The 19632-nt window shown below is 41.0% G+C and overlaps 1 protein-coding gene across 1 annotated transcript in view; it reads right to left on the reverse strand.

The window, feature by feature from the left end:
* The window catches only part of FAF1 (Fas associated factor 1), a 506672-nt gene extending 487250 nt beyond the window's left edge, over positions 1–19422 (reverse strand). The window contains exon 1 of the mRNA XM_050802190.1: positions 19297–19422. Coding sequence (XP_050658147.1) covers positions 19297–19341 — 45 coding nt within the window. The 5' untranslated portion in view covers positions 19342–19422. The remainder of the gene's footprint in view (positions 1–19296) is intronic.
* Positions 19423–19632: the final 210 nt, after the last annotated feature.

Genomic DNA, 19632 nt, shown 5'->3' on the forward strand with positions numbered 1-19632 from the left:
TAGTTTTTTGTAGTTTTGTTTAAAATAATCTTGGTAGTTTGATAGGAATAGCACTGAATGTATAAATTGCTTTGGAGAGTATGGCCATTTTAATGTTATTCATTCTTCCAATGCATAAGCACGGAATGTTTTTTCATTCGTTTCATCTCTGATTTCTTTCAACAGCGTTTTGTAGTTCTCCTTGTAGAGATTGTCATGTCCTTGGTTAACTGTATTCCTAGGTATTCCATATACTTTGTGGCTACTGTAAATGGGATTGCACTCTTGATTTGACTCTAAGCCTGAGCGTTACTGGTGTATAGAAATGCTACTGGATTTTTGTACACTGATTTTATATCCTGAAACCTTGCTAAAATTGTTTAGCAGTTCTAGGGGCTTTTGGCAGAGTCCTTAGGGTTTTCTAGGTATAGTTTGACTTCTTCATTCCCTAGTTGAATACCTGCTCTGGCTAGGACTATGTACTATGACCAGTACTATGATGAATAAGAATGGCGAGAGCAGGCATCTTCATCTCATCCCAGTTCTCAAGGGGAATGGTCCCAGCTTTTATTAAGTATGATGTTGGCTGTGGGTTTGTCATAGATGGTTCTTATTACTTTGAGTTATGGTCCTTCCATGCCTAGTCTGTGGAGGGTTTTTATCATGAAAGGATGTTAGATTTTATTGAAAGCTTTTTCTGCATCTATTGAGATGATCATATGGCTTTTGCTTTTAATTCTGTTTACGTGGTGAATCACATTTATTGAAGGTCATTTTGAAGTAAATTCTAGATATATCATTTCACCCGTAAGTATTACAGTATGTCTCTACAAGTACTTTTTTATTTTCTTGGTTTTTTCTTTAAGACAAAGTCTCACTCTGTCACCCAGGCTGGAGTGCGGCGGCATGATCTCGGCCCACTGCAACCACTGCCTCATGGGTTCAAGTGATTCTCATGCCTCAGCCTCCCGAGAAGCTGGGACCTCAGGCACGTACCACCACTCCTGGCTAATTTTTGTATTTTTTTTGTAGAGATGGGGTTTCACCATGTTGCCTAGGCTGGTCTCAAACTCCCGAGCTCAAGCAATCTGCCTACTTCAGCATCCCAAAGTGCTGGGATTACAGGCGTGGAGCCACCATCCCCAGCCACAGGACTCCTTTTCTTAAAATCCAGTAAGGACATAACCAGATTTAAAAATATACATATATTTCATATTATCAAATATCTATCCAGTCAGTGTTGGCAGAGTATTTTTACTATATTATTCCAAAGTAATTAGTAAGCATTATTTCACTCTTCTAAAATACAATGTAGTTTAAAACAAAGTTCACATGTATCAACTTTCGCCACTATACCATTATGTTTTTGTTGTTCATTTGTTTTGTAGAGATGGGGGTCTCAATATGTTGTCTAAGCTGTTATCAAACACCTGGTCTCAAGCAATTCTGCCTCTGCCTCCCAAAGTGCTGGGATTATAGGCATGAGCCAACGTGCCTGGTCTACACCATTATTTTTGTTTCAAGTTCTACTACTAGGACATTGGGAATATACCCAAAACTGACAGTACTCCCAGAAAAATTAAGCAAATCACTTTGCATTGATATAGATTTATACTAACATAATTATTTACAGGCACTTTCAGTACTTTCAAGAAAGAATTTTAAAAATGAAAGTAACGTACAGGCACTGATGAATGCAAAAGTGACGTAAAAATACCAGTAACTACATAATCTCAGTAGCAACCATTGTCACACATAACTTCAAGATAAGCAGTCAATAAGCTCTCGTTTTTGGGGAAGATTTTGTTTTTCCATCTCTCTATTATCCTTGGTCAATCCAGGGACACCAGAAAAACTACATTGTCCTCTCTTTTTGCGTGCCATAAAGCTACAATAGGATAAAGGAATTTTAAAAATCATCTTTAAAGAATAAAGCTAAAGAAGGAATCAAAAAATACCTGGATGCAGTTTGGGTTTTTCTTTTTAAAGACAGAGTCTCACTCTGTCACTCAGGCTAGAGTGCAGTGGCACAATCTTGACTCACTGCAACCTCCATCTCCCAGCCTCAAGCAATCCTCTCATCTCAGTTTCCTCAGTAGCTGGGACTACAGGTGCGCGCTGCCACACTCAACTTTTTTTTTTTTTTTTTTTTTTTTTTGACACAGGGCTCACGCTCACTCTGTCACCCAGGCTGGAGTGCAGTGGTGTGATCTCAGCTGACTGCAACCTCCACCTCCTGGATTCAAGTGATTCTCGTGTTTCAGCCTCCGGAGTAGCTGAGACTACAAGTGCCAGCCACCACGCCCAGCTAATTTTTGTATTTTCTTTTTTTTTTTTGGTAGAGACAGGGTTTCACCATGTTGGCCAGGCTGGTCCTGATCTCAAGTGATCCACCCACCTCAGCCTCCCAAAGCGTTGAGATTACAAGCATGAGCCACTATGCCAGGTCTCAGCTAATTTTTCAAGTTTTTTGTAGAGACAAGATCTCACTATATTGCCCAGGCAATACTGAACTCCTGGGCTCATTCGATCCTCCCACTTTGGCCTCCAAAGTGCTGGGATTATAGGCATGAGCCACTGAGCCCAGTTTGGATGCATTTGGATTTGCTCTAAAAAAGACAATGTGGTAAAGTTCAGTACTTATTAAATTCTTCCACAACTGTGGGCATAACGACAGAAGGGAAATACGTTCCCTCATTGGAAGAAAACATGTTTCCCCATTGGGCCCAAAGAGAAGCAAGCTACCTTCTTACAATGTCTTTGAAATCTCATTTTCTATTTAAAATTCATGTAAATTTTATATATACTTTGTGAAAATGATTTTTAATATTTCTTAAAACCATGTTTTTTTTTATTATTCCAGTAAATTGCTGTTGAGTACTGCCTAGCATACCCATTTGAGCAAATGTGGATATACAAGATCATACATACATTTTACTTTGTAGTCGAACAAATCTGAGTTCCAATCCCACCCTTGTTACTATCTGTCATTAGATACTTACTCAACCTCTTTACCCCTCCATATTCTCCATCTTTATATAGAAATAATAACAATGGCTATTACAAATTAGATGGCATATAACAATTAGATGAGACAATGCAAATGAAACAGTTATCACAGAGCCCAATAGAAAGAAAACATTCAGGCCAGATGCGGTGACCCACGCCTGTAATGCCAATACTTTGAGTGGCCGAAGTGGGCAGATCACTTCAGCCCAGGAGTTTGAGACCAGCCTGGGCCATATAGTGAAACTCCATCTCTACAAAAAGTGTATATATATGTACACACAAATTAGCCAGGTGTAGTAAGCCGTGATGGTGCCACTGCACCACATCACATGTGAACTCTGTTGTAAACTACACTGTATTTTAAGGAAGGGGAGGGGAGGGAAAGGGAAGAGAAGGGAAGGAAACGTTCAATAAACGTTAGTTGTAGTTATTATAATTACTATCTCTAAGATCAATATGCAAAATGAGGGATTACCTACCTTGCAGGGTGGTAACAACTACAAAAAAGCTAAGAATCCACCCTACTTACTGGCAAGCTAACAACCTGTCCTGTTACAATTTCATGGATATTGGAGGAAGATACAGGACTCCTAAGACAAGCACTTTATTCCTCACAACAATAACAGCAGCCAGAGTTTTAGCTTTTTTTTTTTTTTTTTTTAACAGAGTATCAGCAATTTTTACACCAATTCCCAAGGCCAATTTTCCATAGGGTGACACAGAGTGGGCCATACACCGTGGATTGCATTACAGGAGAGGAACCCTGAGCTTAGGGAATGTGAATCTTTTATAATGGACTGTAAGCATACCTGTCCTTTGCTGTGGAGGGAGAAAGCATCTTTACCTTCAGTGTGTAAGCAACGAGCCCTTTGGGGAAACACTATCTAGGCTGGTAGCAATATAACATCCTTGAGAAGAAAACCTAGAAGAATCAGTACCCTATTCATAAGATGTGCAGAAACATAAGACATAGAGAATTGTGTCCCAACAACATCCACTCCTCATTTCTAACCATCTTGGCGGCTGATAATTTTCTCACAAGTATGCCACTATCAGGCACTCTGATTAATCCAACAGACAGAGGGTTGAACTAAATCTAATCAATTGATATCATACATCATTTAATTAAGGCTACTATCAAGACTCCAAGCAGCAGGATGAGGTCAATTTTCAGAATTGATTTCAACCATGTTTCTTAGAATCCCACACCCAAATAAGATGAAATCCCATAAGCCATCAGGGTCTACCTCAGAAAGTCAAGTAGCTTTCTGTCTGTATTGACCTTTCCATTTGGCCTAAGGTATTAATCTAGGAACAATAAGATATATTAGTAATTGTACAGACTCTGCCTTGGCTCACAAGAAAAAAGTCCAGGGCAATTTTATCATCCCTAAGAACTCTGGTCAGTGAATTGAGGCTGACCTTAATGCCTTCCAGGGCCAAGGTGTTGTCATTGGTTACTTCAGTTAAAAAGTCAGGAATGAATTTTGCACTGCCTAGTCTAATAGAATGACTCCCCTTAGAGAGATAATTGTTCACAGGGTGTGCCTAAATAACAAATCAGTTATCATTCCAGGAAGCTTCCCCAAGCAAGCAAGGATGGCCTCATTTTAGAGAGATCTCCACAGTTATCTAAAGGCTAAAAGATTTAATGGTGTTTCCTTAAACATTCAAAGGTAGAGGAAGGTCCATGTTTCTAGAAGGGAGATAAGCTAATACCTGGGTTACACAAAAGAAGTACAGTCCCAAGGACACACATGGTACACCGGAAAAGAGAGGGTTGTTTAGAATCACTAGGTCTTTCCAAGGAGAACCTACATCAGCCAAGGAGGCATTGTCAAACTGGGTCCCAGCACAAGGTTCCCACCCCGTTCAGTTCAAAACATTGAGTCTAGTCCTTGTTTTTGAAAGGACTGAATGATGGCAGTCAGTCCAATCTGTCCCATTTGTCCAGGCCATAATCCAGGTGGCCAAAATCTATCCCACAGAATCCGAGTGAAGTTGATGAGATGGGAGTAAAGAAGTGCTTGCAGGTGTTTTGTATGGAAGGTACATGACCTGGAGCCAACCACTGCTGTTTCCAGTAGACTTCCCAGTAAGTTTACAGGGAATGACAAATCATGATCAGAGCCATGGGGGACGGCAGACCCAGCAGTCAGCTAAACTTAATGTGATAGCAACAGTTTGGAAGAGCTGCACCAGAGTGTTTTCCTTTATGAGGAAGGCTTCAAGGGTGATTCTGAAAGAAAATGAACATTAATGTCCTTCCCTTCTCTAAACCTCCTGGGGTCTAAGGTGGTCCCTCCACCAAGTGTCAGGATTGCTGCTCTCTGTCCATTGCTACAAAATCAGTATGTCCCATTCCAGTAGCTATAACTTTATCTTTTTCCCAGTCATCTTTTACTCACAACACCCAGACCTTTCATCTGGAAATGTCAGGCACAAGAGGGTCAAGGGAATTTGTATAAAACCTACAGAAACCTATTATGGCCCACACTGTCTACCATACAGGGACCCAGCAAGCAGTATACTTAACCAAATAGTGACTATCCTGATGACCTAGAATAATATTAATGCAACAAGAGAATCCAGGTAACTGAACAATAATTATGAATTCCTTAAGCCATCTTTTGGCCTAGCTGCTACATAGAAGATAGATGCCAACCAGGCTGGTCTTGGTTTGTTACTGGGGGGGGAAGAAACATCACGCCTAAATTGGTCAGGGTGGAATCCTGAATTCTCAAAATAGGGCTATATAACCTCCCACCCCTTCCATTTTGATCATTACTCAGGAGTGATCAAGATGAGATGATCCTTTTCTGGGGACAGCTACAAGCAGTGGCAAAATTGGCTTTCTAAGTAAGGTGTGTGAATCAAGGGGAGGTGGAGGATGTAGAATCAGGAATTGTTGAGTCAATTTTTGAAGAAGCTGTTCCAATATTTAATGTTTATCCACATACCAGATGCCTACGAACGGTAGGGAGCATGGAAGCATCAAATACCTTGACAATCAGTTCACTGCTGAGTGGCTTGTATGATAAAAGGTGCACTACTGTTACACTGCAAACAGTCCAGAAAGTCAAAAGCATAACACAGATTGGTTTCTAGGGTTATGATGGTGTGGCCAGAGCCAGCTGATTGGACTAGAACAGCAACATCAAAACCACAAAAAAAAGTCAACGGCAGTGAGGCACCACTGATAGGAAGTTGGCTATGAGAGGGAGGTCAAAGGTCCAATGTATTCAACCTGCCAGGAGCAAGCAGGAGCCACATCTCATGCCACCGGCTTCTCTCATCATGTGACAAACGGTTAAACTTTTAGCAAGAGGCACAAGTCTGGCATGTAATGGCTCTGTGTCACAGTCCTTTGCTTTGTGTCCAGTTTATGATGGTTGATATTCATCACATCCAATATAATGAACATGGCTCTGGGCAGTGTACACTCAATCAGAAGCTTGATTCCAGTGGGCTTCATCAGAAGACAGGCCCTTACTAAGGGCATCTAGATGAGTGATCCAGATGGTTTGATCAGCAAGTATAATTTGTTTTCATAGTTCACAGCTTTAACAAAAGCTGTCTTTAACTTGTCAGTCTATAGCTTTCCAAGTGACAGACCAAAGAGCTAGGCCATTAGCAACAGGCAAAGGTCAGTAGAAATATAACAAGTTTCATCAAGGAGAGTACCAATCAGAGCTATGAGAAAGCCTTGAAAAAAAAAAAGCCTTGAGTTCTGTCCAGAGAACAAAGCAATCACATCCATTATCAGTCTGCATAGCTAGTACAGTGGTTGAACAGCCCTAGAAGTCAAGCAGACACAGTAAGCTTTCAGCTTGACTAAACCATCAGCAAACCAGGAGCAGGTTTAAGGTGAAACCTCTATGAATCAATGACCCCACTGAGCCGATGGCTTTGCTTCAGACAGTAAAGTGGGAATTAAAGTTTCCTCCAGAGGGGCTGAGCCATAAGACATTATACACTCCATCTCTCAGGCAAAGCAAAATTCTAACAACTTTTTTTCTGCCCACATAAGTTAGAAATTTGCCTCCTTTCACACTCAGTGTAGGTACACATACATCTGTAACTCTTGTCTGAAAGGGAACAGAAGATTTTGCCCAACCAGGACACATCTCCCCAGTTGTTACACTGGGGAGGATTTGAGGGTGACCTCCAGATTGGTGAAAAATATCTTCCCCACCCAAAGGAGAGTTGGCAACAACAGGAGGAATGTTCAGGCAGCTGTCTTTGAACCTACGTCCTGGAACTCAGTCTGTAACCACTTCCCCAATATCTTATCATTAACAGGCAATGAAGTAGAGAACCACTTAATTTGGTCAACACGTTTCTACCAATTCCCAAGGACCTCCCTCAAATTCTGTTAACCAACTGATGAAGACACCCTCATCTTTCTTCCAGAATGTCATGTGTCTGCCAACATCCATCCTTGCTGCCAAAACTTAAAAACTAAAGGATCTGAGTTTTATCCTACTAGCAAGCTAACAACTTAGTCTGCCAGTTTCATGGATGCTGGCAGAAGACATTGACTCCCAGGTCAGAGACAATGAACTTTATGATTCACAGCAATATTAGTAGTCAAAGTATCAGCATGTTCTTGTGCTGGTTCTCCAGTCCCATTTCCTATAGGGCAACACAAAATAGGCCACGTGATACCTGCACATGCAGTGGAATGCAATACAGAAGAGGAACTCACAGCCTAAAGAATCCAAATCTTTTATAGGGGGAAGTATGTCTACCTCCATTCACCCAAGAGGGAGACATTATCTCTGCCTTTCAAGCCTGATCAGAGTACAAAAATCTTTGGAAAGATAGAAACAAAGGCATTCAGTGCCTCTGGTGAGAAGATATACAGAAACCATGCATGGAGAACCATATCACTATAACACAATAAAAGATCACTGTAAAGATTAGATGTTAAGAGCCTAGCTTAGTACCTGACATATACAAAATAATCAAAAGCTAGAAGTTAATGTTATTACTCCTTCCCTATTAAAGAAAGGATACATCTAAAAATGATTTTAAAAAACAAATTCAACCACTACTTTCCTTTAGGGAAAAAGAGGATGGGGAGGGCAAAAGAGAAGAAGCTTTCCTCTACTAACACTCTTCTATTATAGCTCAATCATTAAAGAATCCAGGGAGCCAGGACCAACTACAAAGAGAAAAACTAGGTGACTCAAACCCAACCTGAAAGCCATTAAGGTGCACATAATCTGAAAACTCTTCCTTCTTCCTTTACCACAATCTGACATCTCATTCTTCTTATCTCTATTATTCCCCATAACCACAAGTAAATATAAAGCCAGGTGTAATTATTCTGTTAATTTTACCAGACAGCTTTTTGAAATTATCTCAAAAAAATTATCTCACCTTAAGTCAATGACTAGTGATTTAATATGGTGAACAATTTTGACTTGAAAATAAAATGTATGCCTTAAAAACCATTTGAGAGTGAAATTACAATCAGGAAGAGTGAATAAAACAGCAAATTCAGTAGCAGCATTCAATATTTACAAAGTTCTTGGCCTCAAGGCCTATATTTTACCACATCTTATTGAGCCCCTCAATAAAAGCTGAACAAGAGCAGAAGTGTTTTGTACTTCTCTGTATATGCGTCACTTTAAAGTTATAACCCTCGATTTAGTCAAATCTTTATTTTCCCAAGGACAGATTTTATTATTCAAAATCATGCCAATGACAGATATCAAAAATACATAAAAATTTACAATTCTATTCCATTTGCACCATAACAGCCTAAACTAAGAATATTCCTTCAGTAAATAGTCGCTGAGCACCTTTCACTAGATACTGTAGAAACAGATGGTTAAAATCCAGACAGTTGCTCCCCTCTCAGAGCTGACAGTAGGAGAAAGAAACATGTAAATTGATCACTGACAATCTAACATAAGACTCAAAAGAAGAGATACGTACACAATACACAAGAAACTATTAACCCTAACTGGGTACAAGGTATGAATGTTACAAGCAAAAGGTAGGAGGTGGTTTTTGAAAGAGAAATAGAAACTTTCCAAAGGAACATGAAAAGTAAGGATCCAAAAACATGGAGTCATGAAACAGCCTAAGCATCAAGCATCAGTATACTGAAATATTCTCTGTTAGTCCATTCTTGTGTTGCTATAAAAAAAATCTGAGGCTGGGTAATTTATTTAGAAAAGAGGTTTGTTGGCTCATGGTTCTCAAGTTATACAGAAAACACGGTGCCAGCATCTGCTAGCTTCTGGTGAGGGCCTCAGGGAGCTTACAATCATGGTATAAGGCAAAGCAGGAGACAGCCTCTCACAGTCAAGCCAGACTATCACATGGTGAGAGAGGGAGCCAGAGAGAGAGAAAAGGGTGAAGATCTCAGACTCTTATTTATTTTTCTTTTCTTTTTTTTTTTTTTTTTTTTTTTTTTTTTTTTTTTTTTTTTTGAGGCAGAGTCTTGCTCTGTTGCCCAGGCTGGACTGCAGTGGCACGATTTCAGCTCACTGCAACCTCTGCCTCCCAGGTTCAAGTGATTCTCATGCCTCAGCCTCCCAAGTAGCTGGGACTACAGGTGCACGCCGCTACGCCTGGTGTATTTTTAGTAGAGGTGGGGTCTCGCCATGTTGGCCAGGCTGGTCTCAAACTCCTGACCTCAAGTGATCCACCCGCCTTGGCCTCCCAAAGTGCTGAGATTACAGGCGTGAGACACCACACTCGGCCCCAGACTCCTAAACAATCAGATCTCACATGAACTAACTGAGCAAGAATTCACTCATCACCATGGGGATGATGCTAAGCCATTTATGAGGGATCCACCCCCATGATCCAATACCTACCTCTAGGACCCACCACCAACTTAGGAGGTCGCATTTCAATGTAAGATTTGGAAGGGACAAACATCCAAACCATATCATAAAACCATTTTGCTAAGTCGTAGAAATGGAACAGTACTTAAGATCACAAAATCAAAGAATCATAGAAATGGATGGAATTTCAAAAGTCGTCTAGCTCAGCAATTCTTAAGTGTAGTCCTTGGATCAGAAGCATTGGCATAACCAGCAAACCTGGTAAAAAATGCAAATTTGCAGACCCTACACCAGACCCACTGAGTCAGAGACTCTGAGGTGGGGATCCAGCAACCTATGGTTTAACAAGCCCTCCAAATTACTCTCATGCAAACTAAAGTTTGAGAACCATTGGTTTAAATCAGGATTCTCCAATAAATACTGTCAACATTTTGAGCCAGAAAATTCTTTACTATCAGTGGATGCCTGTGCATTACAGAATGTGTAGCAGCATCCTTTGCTTCTGTGCACTAAATGCCAGTAGCAGCCCAAAGCTGTGACAACCCAAGTGTTTCCAGACATTGCCCAATGTCCCCTGGGGGACAGAAACCACCCTTGGTTGAAAACCACTGATCCAGATCAAGGATCAGCAAACTCTCCTAAAAGGAGCACGGTAAACATTTTAGGCTTTGCAGGACATGTAGTCAACTACTCAACTCTGCTATTAAGGACAAAAATAACCAGAGACAACATGTAAACATACATGCATGACTATATTACAATAAGACTTTATTTACAAAAAAAGGTGGTGGTTTGGCCCTCGGGCTGTAATCTTCTGACCCCTAATCTAGGTCAGTTATCTGAATTACAATTGATTGTCCTCAGTCCCACTGCTGCCAAGTGATTCTCTGGATTCTATTTGGCCCGACCTAGTCCAGTCTTCTGCTTACAGGTATATGGCTCTACACAGATTACCATTCTTTTTTTTCCAGACAGGGTCTCTCTGTCACCCACCCAGGCTGGTGTGCAGTGGTGCAATCACATCACCTTACCTCAGCCTCCTGAGTAGCTAGGACTACAGGCACATGCTACCACATCCAGCTAATTAAAAAAAAAATCCTGTTTTGTAGAAACAGGATTTTGTTATGTTGCCCAAGCTGATCTCAAACTCCTGGCCTCAAGTGATCCCCCTGCCTCTTCTTCCCAAAGTGCTGGGAATACAGGTGGGAACCACCACACCCGTCCCAGATCACCATTTTATAGACTGAATAAATGAAGCCCATAAAGGGTAAATGACTTTCTCAAAGAACCACAGCTTAGAAAACCTAAAACAAAACAAAAAAACCACAGCTACAGCCAGTCTACCTAAGTACAATGCTCTAACAACTGCCCCTTATGGAGGTGTAACCACATATTGCCACCTAGCAGGCATTCAAACATACCAGCCCTCTGAATTTACTAAAACCTAGAAAAGTACTGGTTTCATGGGGAGAGGAGGGAAATAACTTTACCTTAAATGCCCAGACAGTAAATATTTTAGGCTTGTAAGGCCATTAAAATCTCCGTCTCAACTACTCATCTCTGTCACTGTAGCAAGAAAACCACCACAGATAAAGGCAAATGAAGGGGTATGGCTGTGCTGAAATAAATTCTTATTTATAAAAACAGGCAGCTGGCCTGCAAGATATAGTTTGCTGACCCCTGATCTACAAGGTCCATAAAACCAGTCAAGCAAACAACAGGCATCAACTCAATCACGCTCAGCTAATCTAGAGACACTATGTGCATTCCAAGGCTTCTGAACACCTGTGAACACAGAAGCATGGCACTAAACGGTAAACAAGGAATAGACAAAGTGCCACCTTTCTCTTCCTTCCTTCCTTCCCGAGGGTCTACTACATGATAGCCAGGCACTGTTAATTTATTTTATATGTAAGTTTCCTCATTTGGAGAAATTGCTAAAGAGCAGGTTTTGTTTTCTCCAAGAACTCCAAGCTGACACATTAGCTAGAAAATGAACACTCTTATATGTGCCTTTATAAAATATTTGTTTCAGCCAGGCAAAGTGGCTCACACCTGAAATCCCAGCACTTTGGAAGGCCGAGGCGGGCGGATCACTTGAAGTCAGGAGTTCAAGACCAGCCTGGCCAACATGGTGAAACCCATCTCTACTAAAAATATTTTTTTAATTAGCTGGGGGTGGTGGCACATGCCTGTAATTCCAGCTACTGAGGAGGCTAAGGCAAGAGAACTGCTTGAACCTGGGAGATGGAGGTTGCACTGAGCCAAGATCACACCACTGCACTCCAGCCTGGGTGGCCAAATGAGACCCTGTCTCAAACAAACAAACAAACATTGTTTCAAACCAACCTATGACCTTGTACAAGTCACTTCTCTTTTCTGGGTCTCAATTTCCACAAAGGGAAAACTGATAAGCTTCCAACAGATGATCTCTGAAGTTCCCTATAGAGAACAAGTACATACCTTAAAACTGTCCAATAAAAAAAAAAAAAAAAAAAAAACAGCTAAAATTTATTGAACACTTTCTATGTCAGACACCTTTTCTAATCACTTTACATATGCTAACTTATTTTTCATATGGGGAAACTGAGGCAGAGGGGTGTGAAGTGATTTGTCAAAGATCACCTGAAGAGTCAGTGGTAGGGCTGTGATTTAAATACAAGTGGTCTGAATCCAAAGTCCATGTCCTTAACCGCTAACCATTAAACTTTATTCTACATGCGAAAACCTTATTTTCCCAATGACCTACAACCCAAATACTAAAACAACATGATTTGTCTCTCTAATAAATAAACAGGGCAGAGGAGAAAGGAAAGAAAGGACAGGTAACAAGATTACTTGCTCCCAGGAATGAAATATGATGTTCCATGGATACTTAGTTTGGTCCCTAATCCGCAACATCACAAAAGATATCTGTTTGGATCAATACCATTTCTGCTCACACAGTCTGGTATTGTCTTTTGTAGATGATATTTCTCTGTGTCAAACTAAAAAAGAAAGAAGTGAGACTCACAACTTCATTTAGAAAGAGAAAATGTTATAAAGGGACAGACACTACTTATGTGTCACTCAACATAAGTGACTTACCAGTATGCAACAGAAAAGTCCATACTTCAAAGAGAAGCTCATATGCAAAGAAAAGTTTCAAAGACCCATGGTGATAACCCAATACAAGAAAATTTGGCCAGACGTGGAGGTTCACACCTGTAATCCCAGCACTTTGGGAAGCCAAGGTGGGTGGATCAACTGAGGTGAGGAGTTTGGGACCAGCCTGGCCAAGATGGCGAAACCCCATCTCTACCAAAAGTACAAAAATTAGCTGGCCATATCTCGCCAGTAATCCCAGTAATCCCAGCTCTCACCAGTAATCCCAGCTACTTGGGAGGCTGAGGGAGGAGAATCGCTTGAACCCAAGAGGCGGAGGTTGCAGTGAGCCAAGATCACGCCACTACACTCCAGCCTGGGAAACAAAAGCGAAACTCCATCTCAAAAAAAAAAGAAAAGAAAAGAAAATTCATAAAGCAATTTAGGCAGCAAAAAGTATTATTAGCTGGAAAGACTAGAGGTGAGAAACAAAAGCACATTTGTGTGGTACAGAAAACATAACTGAAAATAACATCAAATCAATGCCAAATTAGAGAAGAAATAAAGGGACTCTTAATCTATGACCAATGGAACTAAATCCAGAAAGAATACTTTTTTTTTTTGAGATGGAGTCTCGCTCTGTCGCCCAGGCTGGAGTGCAGTGGCGTGATCTAGGCTCACCACAAGCTCCGCCTCCCGGGTTCACGCCATTCTCCTGTCTCAGCCTACCAAGTAGCTAGAACTACAGGCGCCTGCCACCACGCCTGGCTAATTTTTTGTTTTTTAGCAGAGACGGGGTTTCACCCTGTTAGCCAGGATGGTCTCGATCTCCTGACCTCATGATCCACCCACCTCGGCCTCCCAAAGTGCTGGGATTACAGGCGTGAGCCACCATGCCTGGCCAAGAATACTTTTTCAGCAAGGCAGATAGGGCTTCTCAGAAAGTCTAAAACAAATATTACTACTAGTGAGAGTTGTTCTTTTTCTTTCTTCACTTGAGTACAGCTATGATGTCTGCCTCTGTATTAACAGCAACAGAGAAACATAAATACAAAAACAGGTAACACCAGGCCAAGTGTGGTGGCTCATGCTTATACTTTCAGCACTCTGGAAGCCGAGGCAGAAGGATCACTCAAGGCCAGTTCAAGACCAGCTTGGGCAACATAAAAAGACCCTGTTTCTAAAAATTAAAAAAAAAAAAAAAAAAAAATTGATTTTTTTTGAGACAGAGTCTTACTCTGTCACCCAGGCTGGAGTGAGGTGAAATGATCTTGGCTCACTGAAACCTCCACCTCCCAGGTTCAAGTGATTCTCCTGCCTCAAACTCCCATAGCTGGGATTACAGGCACCAGCCACCATGCCCAGCTAATTTTTGTGTGTGTTTTTAGAACAGACGAGGTTTCACCATCTTGGTCAGGCTGGTCTTGAACTCCTGACCTCAAGTGATCCGCCTGCCTCGGCCTCCCAAGGTGCTGAAATTACAGGTGTGAGCCACCATGCCTGGCTTAAACATTTGTTTTTAATTAGCCAGGCTTGGTGGCACACATCTGTAGTCCCACCTACTCAGGAAGATGAGGTGAGAGGATCACTTGAGCCCAGAAGTTCAAACCCGCAGTGATCACTCCATTGCACTCCAGCCTGGGTGACAGAGTGAGACCCTGTCTCACCAAAAAAAAGAGATTAAGGAGGAGAAGACTCTAGACCAAAAGAAGTAACTGATATTATTGCAATTATTTGATAGCAATTGCAATTATTTGAATAACTATTTTCACATATGTAAGCAAACCAAATAGGGTCTCAAAAGTTTGTTTGAGACCAAATGATCCATGTTCTCTACTTCAACCTAAAAAAAAGTTAAAGAATTCTACAATTACAAAAAGAACCGTTATTCTATAGTTACTAAAAGACTTGAAACTTTCACCTGAATGCATCTCTTTGTTACAAAACAAGTAAGGGGGGTAAGGGGGAAAGTCATGATTCATCAACGCTGCCTGCTTTTTTAAACCCAGGAAATTCCTTTACACCCCCTTCTGGCTCTAGCCAGCAAGAACTGTGGGTGTACTACTCTAGTCATTCCTTTATCAGTAACATACAATGTTAACACTATGTACATGTAAAACTGATTTTTGGTCGAATATTCCAAATTCTAAATTCATTTGCTCAGATCTGATTTTTTTTTTTTTTTTTTTTTTTTTTTTTTTTTTTTTTTGATATGGAGTCTTGCTTTGTCGCCCAGGCTGGAGTGCAGTGGTACGGTCTAGGGTCACTGCAAGCTCCGCCTCCCGGGTTCACACCATTCCCTGCCACCATGCCCAGCTAATTTTTTGTATTTTTGTAGAGACGGGATTTCATCATGTTAGCCAGGATGGTCTCAATCTCCTGACCTCATGATCCGCCCACCTCGGCCTCCCAAAGTGCTGGGATTACAGGCGTAAGCCACCATGCCCAGCTCTAAATCTTATTTTTAAAATAACTTATTAAATAGGATGGTGACATTCTCTCCATTCAAAATTTTGGTGGTGAAGCCACTATAGAAAACATTATGACAGTTCCTCAAAAAATTAAAAATAGAATGACTATGTGATCCAGCAATTTAACTTCTGGGTATATATGCAAAAGAATTGAAAGCAGAAGCTGGAACATCAATCTGTATACCAATGTTTATAGCAGTATGATTCACAAAACTACAAGGTAGAAACAACCTAAATGTCCATGGAAGGTGAAAGAATAAGCAAAATATGGTATATACACACAATGGAACATTATTTAGCCTTTAAAAGAAATAAAATCCTGACGCATGCTAACATGTATGAATCTTGGGCACATTATGCTAAGTGAAATAAGCCAGTCACGAAAAAGGGCAAATACTGTATGTTCCACTTATATGAGGTACCTATTAATAGAATAGTCGAATTCAGAGATAGAAAGTAGGATGGTGGTTGCCAGGGGCTGAGGAGAGAGGGATACAAGGACTTATTGTTAAATAAGTATGGTAACAGATTTGCAAGATGAAAAGCTTTCTGGAGATGGATGGTGGTGATAGTAGCAAAGCAAAATGAATGTACTTAATGCCAGTGAACTGTAGACTTTAAAATGGCTAAAATGGTAAATTTTATAAAGATTGTACCACAATTATTTTTTTTTTTCATTAACAGATTGGGGGAGGATTTTCTTAGAGGACAATTTAGAGTAATATTTGCTTTGTAATAAATTCACCCATCTATAATATTCCAAATCTATCCCATTAAGTCTGAGCTGTAATATTCCACCCACTACTTATCACCACTTCACTGATTTCAACAGAATTCTTTTCTCTATTGACTTGAAATAGTCAAAGAAAAAAATACAAAAATCCTTTTCAAAGGTTTTTCCACATTTAGACACAGTATCTAGCAATGATCAAAATGTGATTCATTTTCGAATTCTAATCAAAATTATGAAATTATGAAATTATGAAAATTATGAAAATTCTAATCATAATTTAGAAATTATGTCTTTTCTACAAAGACAATACTGAGCTCTCAAACTATTACTGAGTCTCACAATCATATGATATAAACATGTAATTTTACCATATTCACTTTTGGTAAGGAAATTGATTTGCCCAGTTACAGAAGAAACCAGTGTCATCCAAGTATCCATATGCCAAGTCTTAAGCTGCAATCCTTAAAATAAATTACTTGAGGCCAGGTGTGGTGGCTCATGCCTGTAATCCCAGCACTTTGGGAGGCCTAGGCAGGTGAGGAGGTCAGGAGTTTGAAACCACCCTGACCAACATGGAGAAACCCCGTCTCTACTAAAAATAAAAAATTAGTTGATCATGGTGGTGCATGCCCGTAATCCCAGCTACTTAGGAGGCTGAGGCAGGAGAATCACTTGAACCTGGGAGGCGAAGGTTGCAGTGAGCCGACATCGCACCATTGCACTCCAGCCTGGGCAACAAGAGTGAAACTCCGTCTCAGAAAAAATAAGTAAGTAAATAAATAAATTACCTGGTTTTCTTATAACTGAATAAATGTTTACTTTTAAGTTAATCCTATAAAAATTTAAATAATATGAAAAACAGGAAAAAAAATCATTTTTTACTAAGACCATCATTTGTAAGAGGACTCCAGGTTCCTAAACACACAAATGGCTAATGTGTTTAATGTGTGTAGTTTTCCAAATAATTTTTTCTTCTATCAATTAACATTGTTTTACCTATTTGACAACATAAAATTATTAGGCAAACAATTGTTCACTGCAGATGCTATTCCATTTTCCCCATTTTTAAACAATTGTGTATAGCATTACCATTGGTCTGAAGAGAAAAACTTATCCCCATCTTACTAATGTGATCGAAATTATCATTTTCATTTCCAAACCAAAATCCCTGGAAAATCTTGCTTTGCCTGAGTACAAGAAGCCTAAATTTCCTGTCCTTTAGCCAATATAAGGTTAACGGTTAGGCATAATAATTGTCACACACAAAAAATAGAAAGCAGATGCAAGTTATTAGAGATAAAAAGGCAAAATCAAAACAAAGTTATAATTACCTTATAAAGGGAAATCAGAAGACAATTTTGTAACACGGTAAAACTACACCTAGAAATATAGAGTCCTTTTTCAAACAGTGCATTCCACATTAGATAAAAGATAGAACTGGAGAACAAAAACAAAACAAAAAGACAGTGATGAAAAACAGGCAGGGCTGGGTGTGGCAGCTTACACCTGTAATCCCAGCACTTTCAGAGACTGAGGCGGGTAGGTCACTTGGGCCCAGGAGTTCAAGACCAGCCTGGGCAACATGGCGAGGCCCATCTCTAAAAAATCTAATTAATTGAAAAATTTTTTTAAATTTAGGCAGGCAAAAAGCCTGAGGCTAATCCTAAACCTACAAAACATCAAAATCTTATGGTCAACTTTTAAGGACCCTCCTTTATTAGTTTAGAGGTTATGGTTTAATCAAAGTGTAGATATATGCATATTCCTAATACCTGTATATCAGATTCCACTGGGTAACCAAAACAGCAAACTCTGAAAATGGTTATCTGAACGTTAATTTGTAAAAACAAGGGCCGGGCGCAGTGGCTCACGCCTGTCATCCCAGCAGTTTGGGAGGCTGAGGCGGGCAGACCACGGGTCAGGAGATCGAGACCATCCTGGCTAACAGGGTGAAACCCTGTCTCTACTAAAATTACAAAAAATTAGCCGGGTGTGGTGGCAAACGCCTGTAGTCCCAGCTATTCATGAGGCTGAGGCAGGAGAATGGTGTGAACCCGGGAGACGTAGCTTGCAGTGAGCAGAGATCACGCCACTGCACTCCAGCCTGGGCGACAGAGCAAGACTCCGTCTCAAAAAAAAATTAATTAATTTTAAAAAAATAAGGAACTTAATACAACACAGAGAGAGAGAGAGAACAGCCCAACAAAATTTCAGTAAGGAAAAATACTGCCTACTATGCTAGTGTTAGACCCTGTGCAATGATGAGTGTTAAAGGGGGAAAAGTCTGCCTATACTTGACAGTAGCTTCTAAGTTGATGCCAAAATGGCTAAAAATATCTCACTAAAATAATTTCTTCACCAAACATCAAAAGGCAAAGGTAGCGCTCACAGGACATTAGTTCTAGCTCCAAGTCTTTCACAATGCATACAGTTCTTCTTTCAAAGGGCCTCCCTAAGATACTTACATGTCAGTGGCACTACAGCTGGGTTTATTAAGAGAACAGCCTTTACTTATCCTTTAAAGTATTCCTGGAGAAAGGACACCAACCAAGCAATTCAAGTCTGTAGAGGAGGGGAATCCGCAAATATGAAGAGGTAATTTATTAAACTTGTGAATTCATTGCAGAGATACTCTGGAATACACAGTCTTATCTGTCTCCTCGTTATCTTCTTACCCTCCAAAGATTCCATTAGGCAAAGTCTCAAATGTTTACTCCTCTTTGAAAAGGACCTCAGTACCCCATTGCTATTACCCTCGCCATCTCATCATTCTGCTTTTTTACTCTTCCCTTAATACAATATAAATACACCACGCCCATAACACCACACGCTCCACGCTCACACTCCATACATCTCTCCCCATAGAACCCAAAACATCCCATGCTTAATGGTCCCACACCAATTAAAACAAAAATTCTACACGTTCCCCTACACCATACAGGAAACACCATACATTCCACACACATAGTAACCCAAAAGTCATTAATACCTCCAACCCCATTCAACCCCGTACTTAACACATTCTACACACTCATGATAGCATATAAATTATACGTTTTTCCATAGCTCGCCACACACACACACACGCCACGCACCGTATAAAAGCCTAAACCACACACCACTGCAGCGTTCAAACGCTGGGAAGAAGACTCCCTTGTGGCACCGGAAACCCACGAGGTTGGAAGTGGGAGGGGAAAAGGGCCAGATACTTCACCTGAAAATCCGCCAGGATCATCTCCCGGTCCATGTTGGACGCCATGGCGGCCGCCGAGTTCCACGGCTCCGGGAGCGAAGCGCGCACCTGGGAGGGAGACGGTACCTCCTGCGACCGTCGCCGCCGCCGCCGCCGCCGCCGGGCGCCGAGGGGCTGGCGGGCGGGCTGGCGGGCGAGCCGGCGGGCTGGCCGGCGGGCCAGCGGGCGGGGCAGCGCGGGAGGCGCTAGGCGCTCATGCACTCGGTAACCTTCAGGCGCCCCGGCCGCCCGCCTGCAATCTGCGGAGCCCGCGTCGCAGCAGCCGGGACAGGGAGACTGGTCTGGATGTGGGTCCGG

The sequence above is a fragment of the Macaca thibetana genome, chromosome 1 (genome assembly GCF_024542745.1).
Source record: "Macaca thibetana thibetana isolate TM-01 chromosome 1, ASM2454274v1, whole genome shotgun sequence".
Lineage (NCBI taxonomy): Eukaryota > Metazoa > Chordata > Mammalia > Primates > Cercopithecidae > Macaca > Macaca thibetana.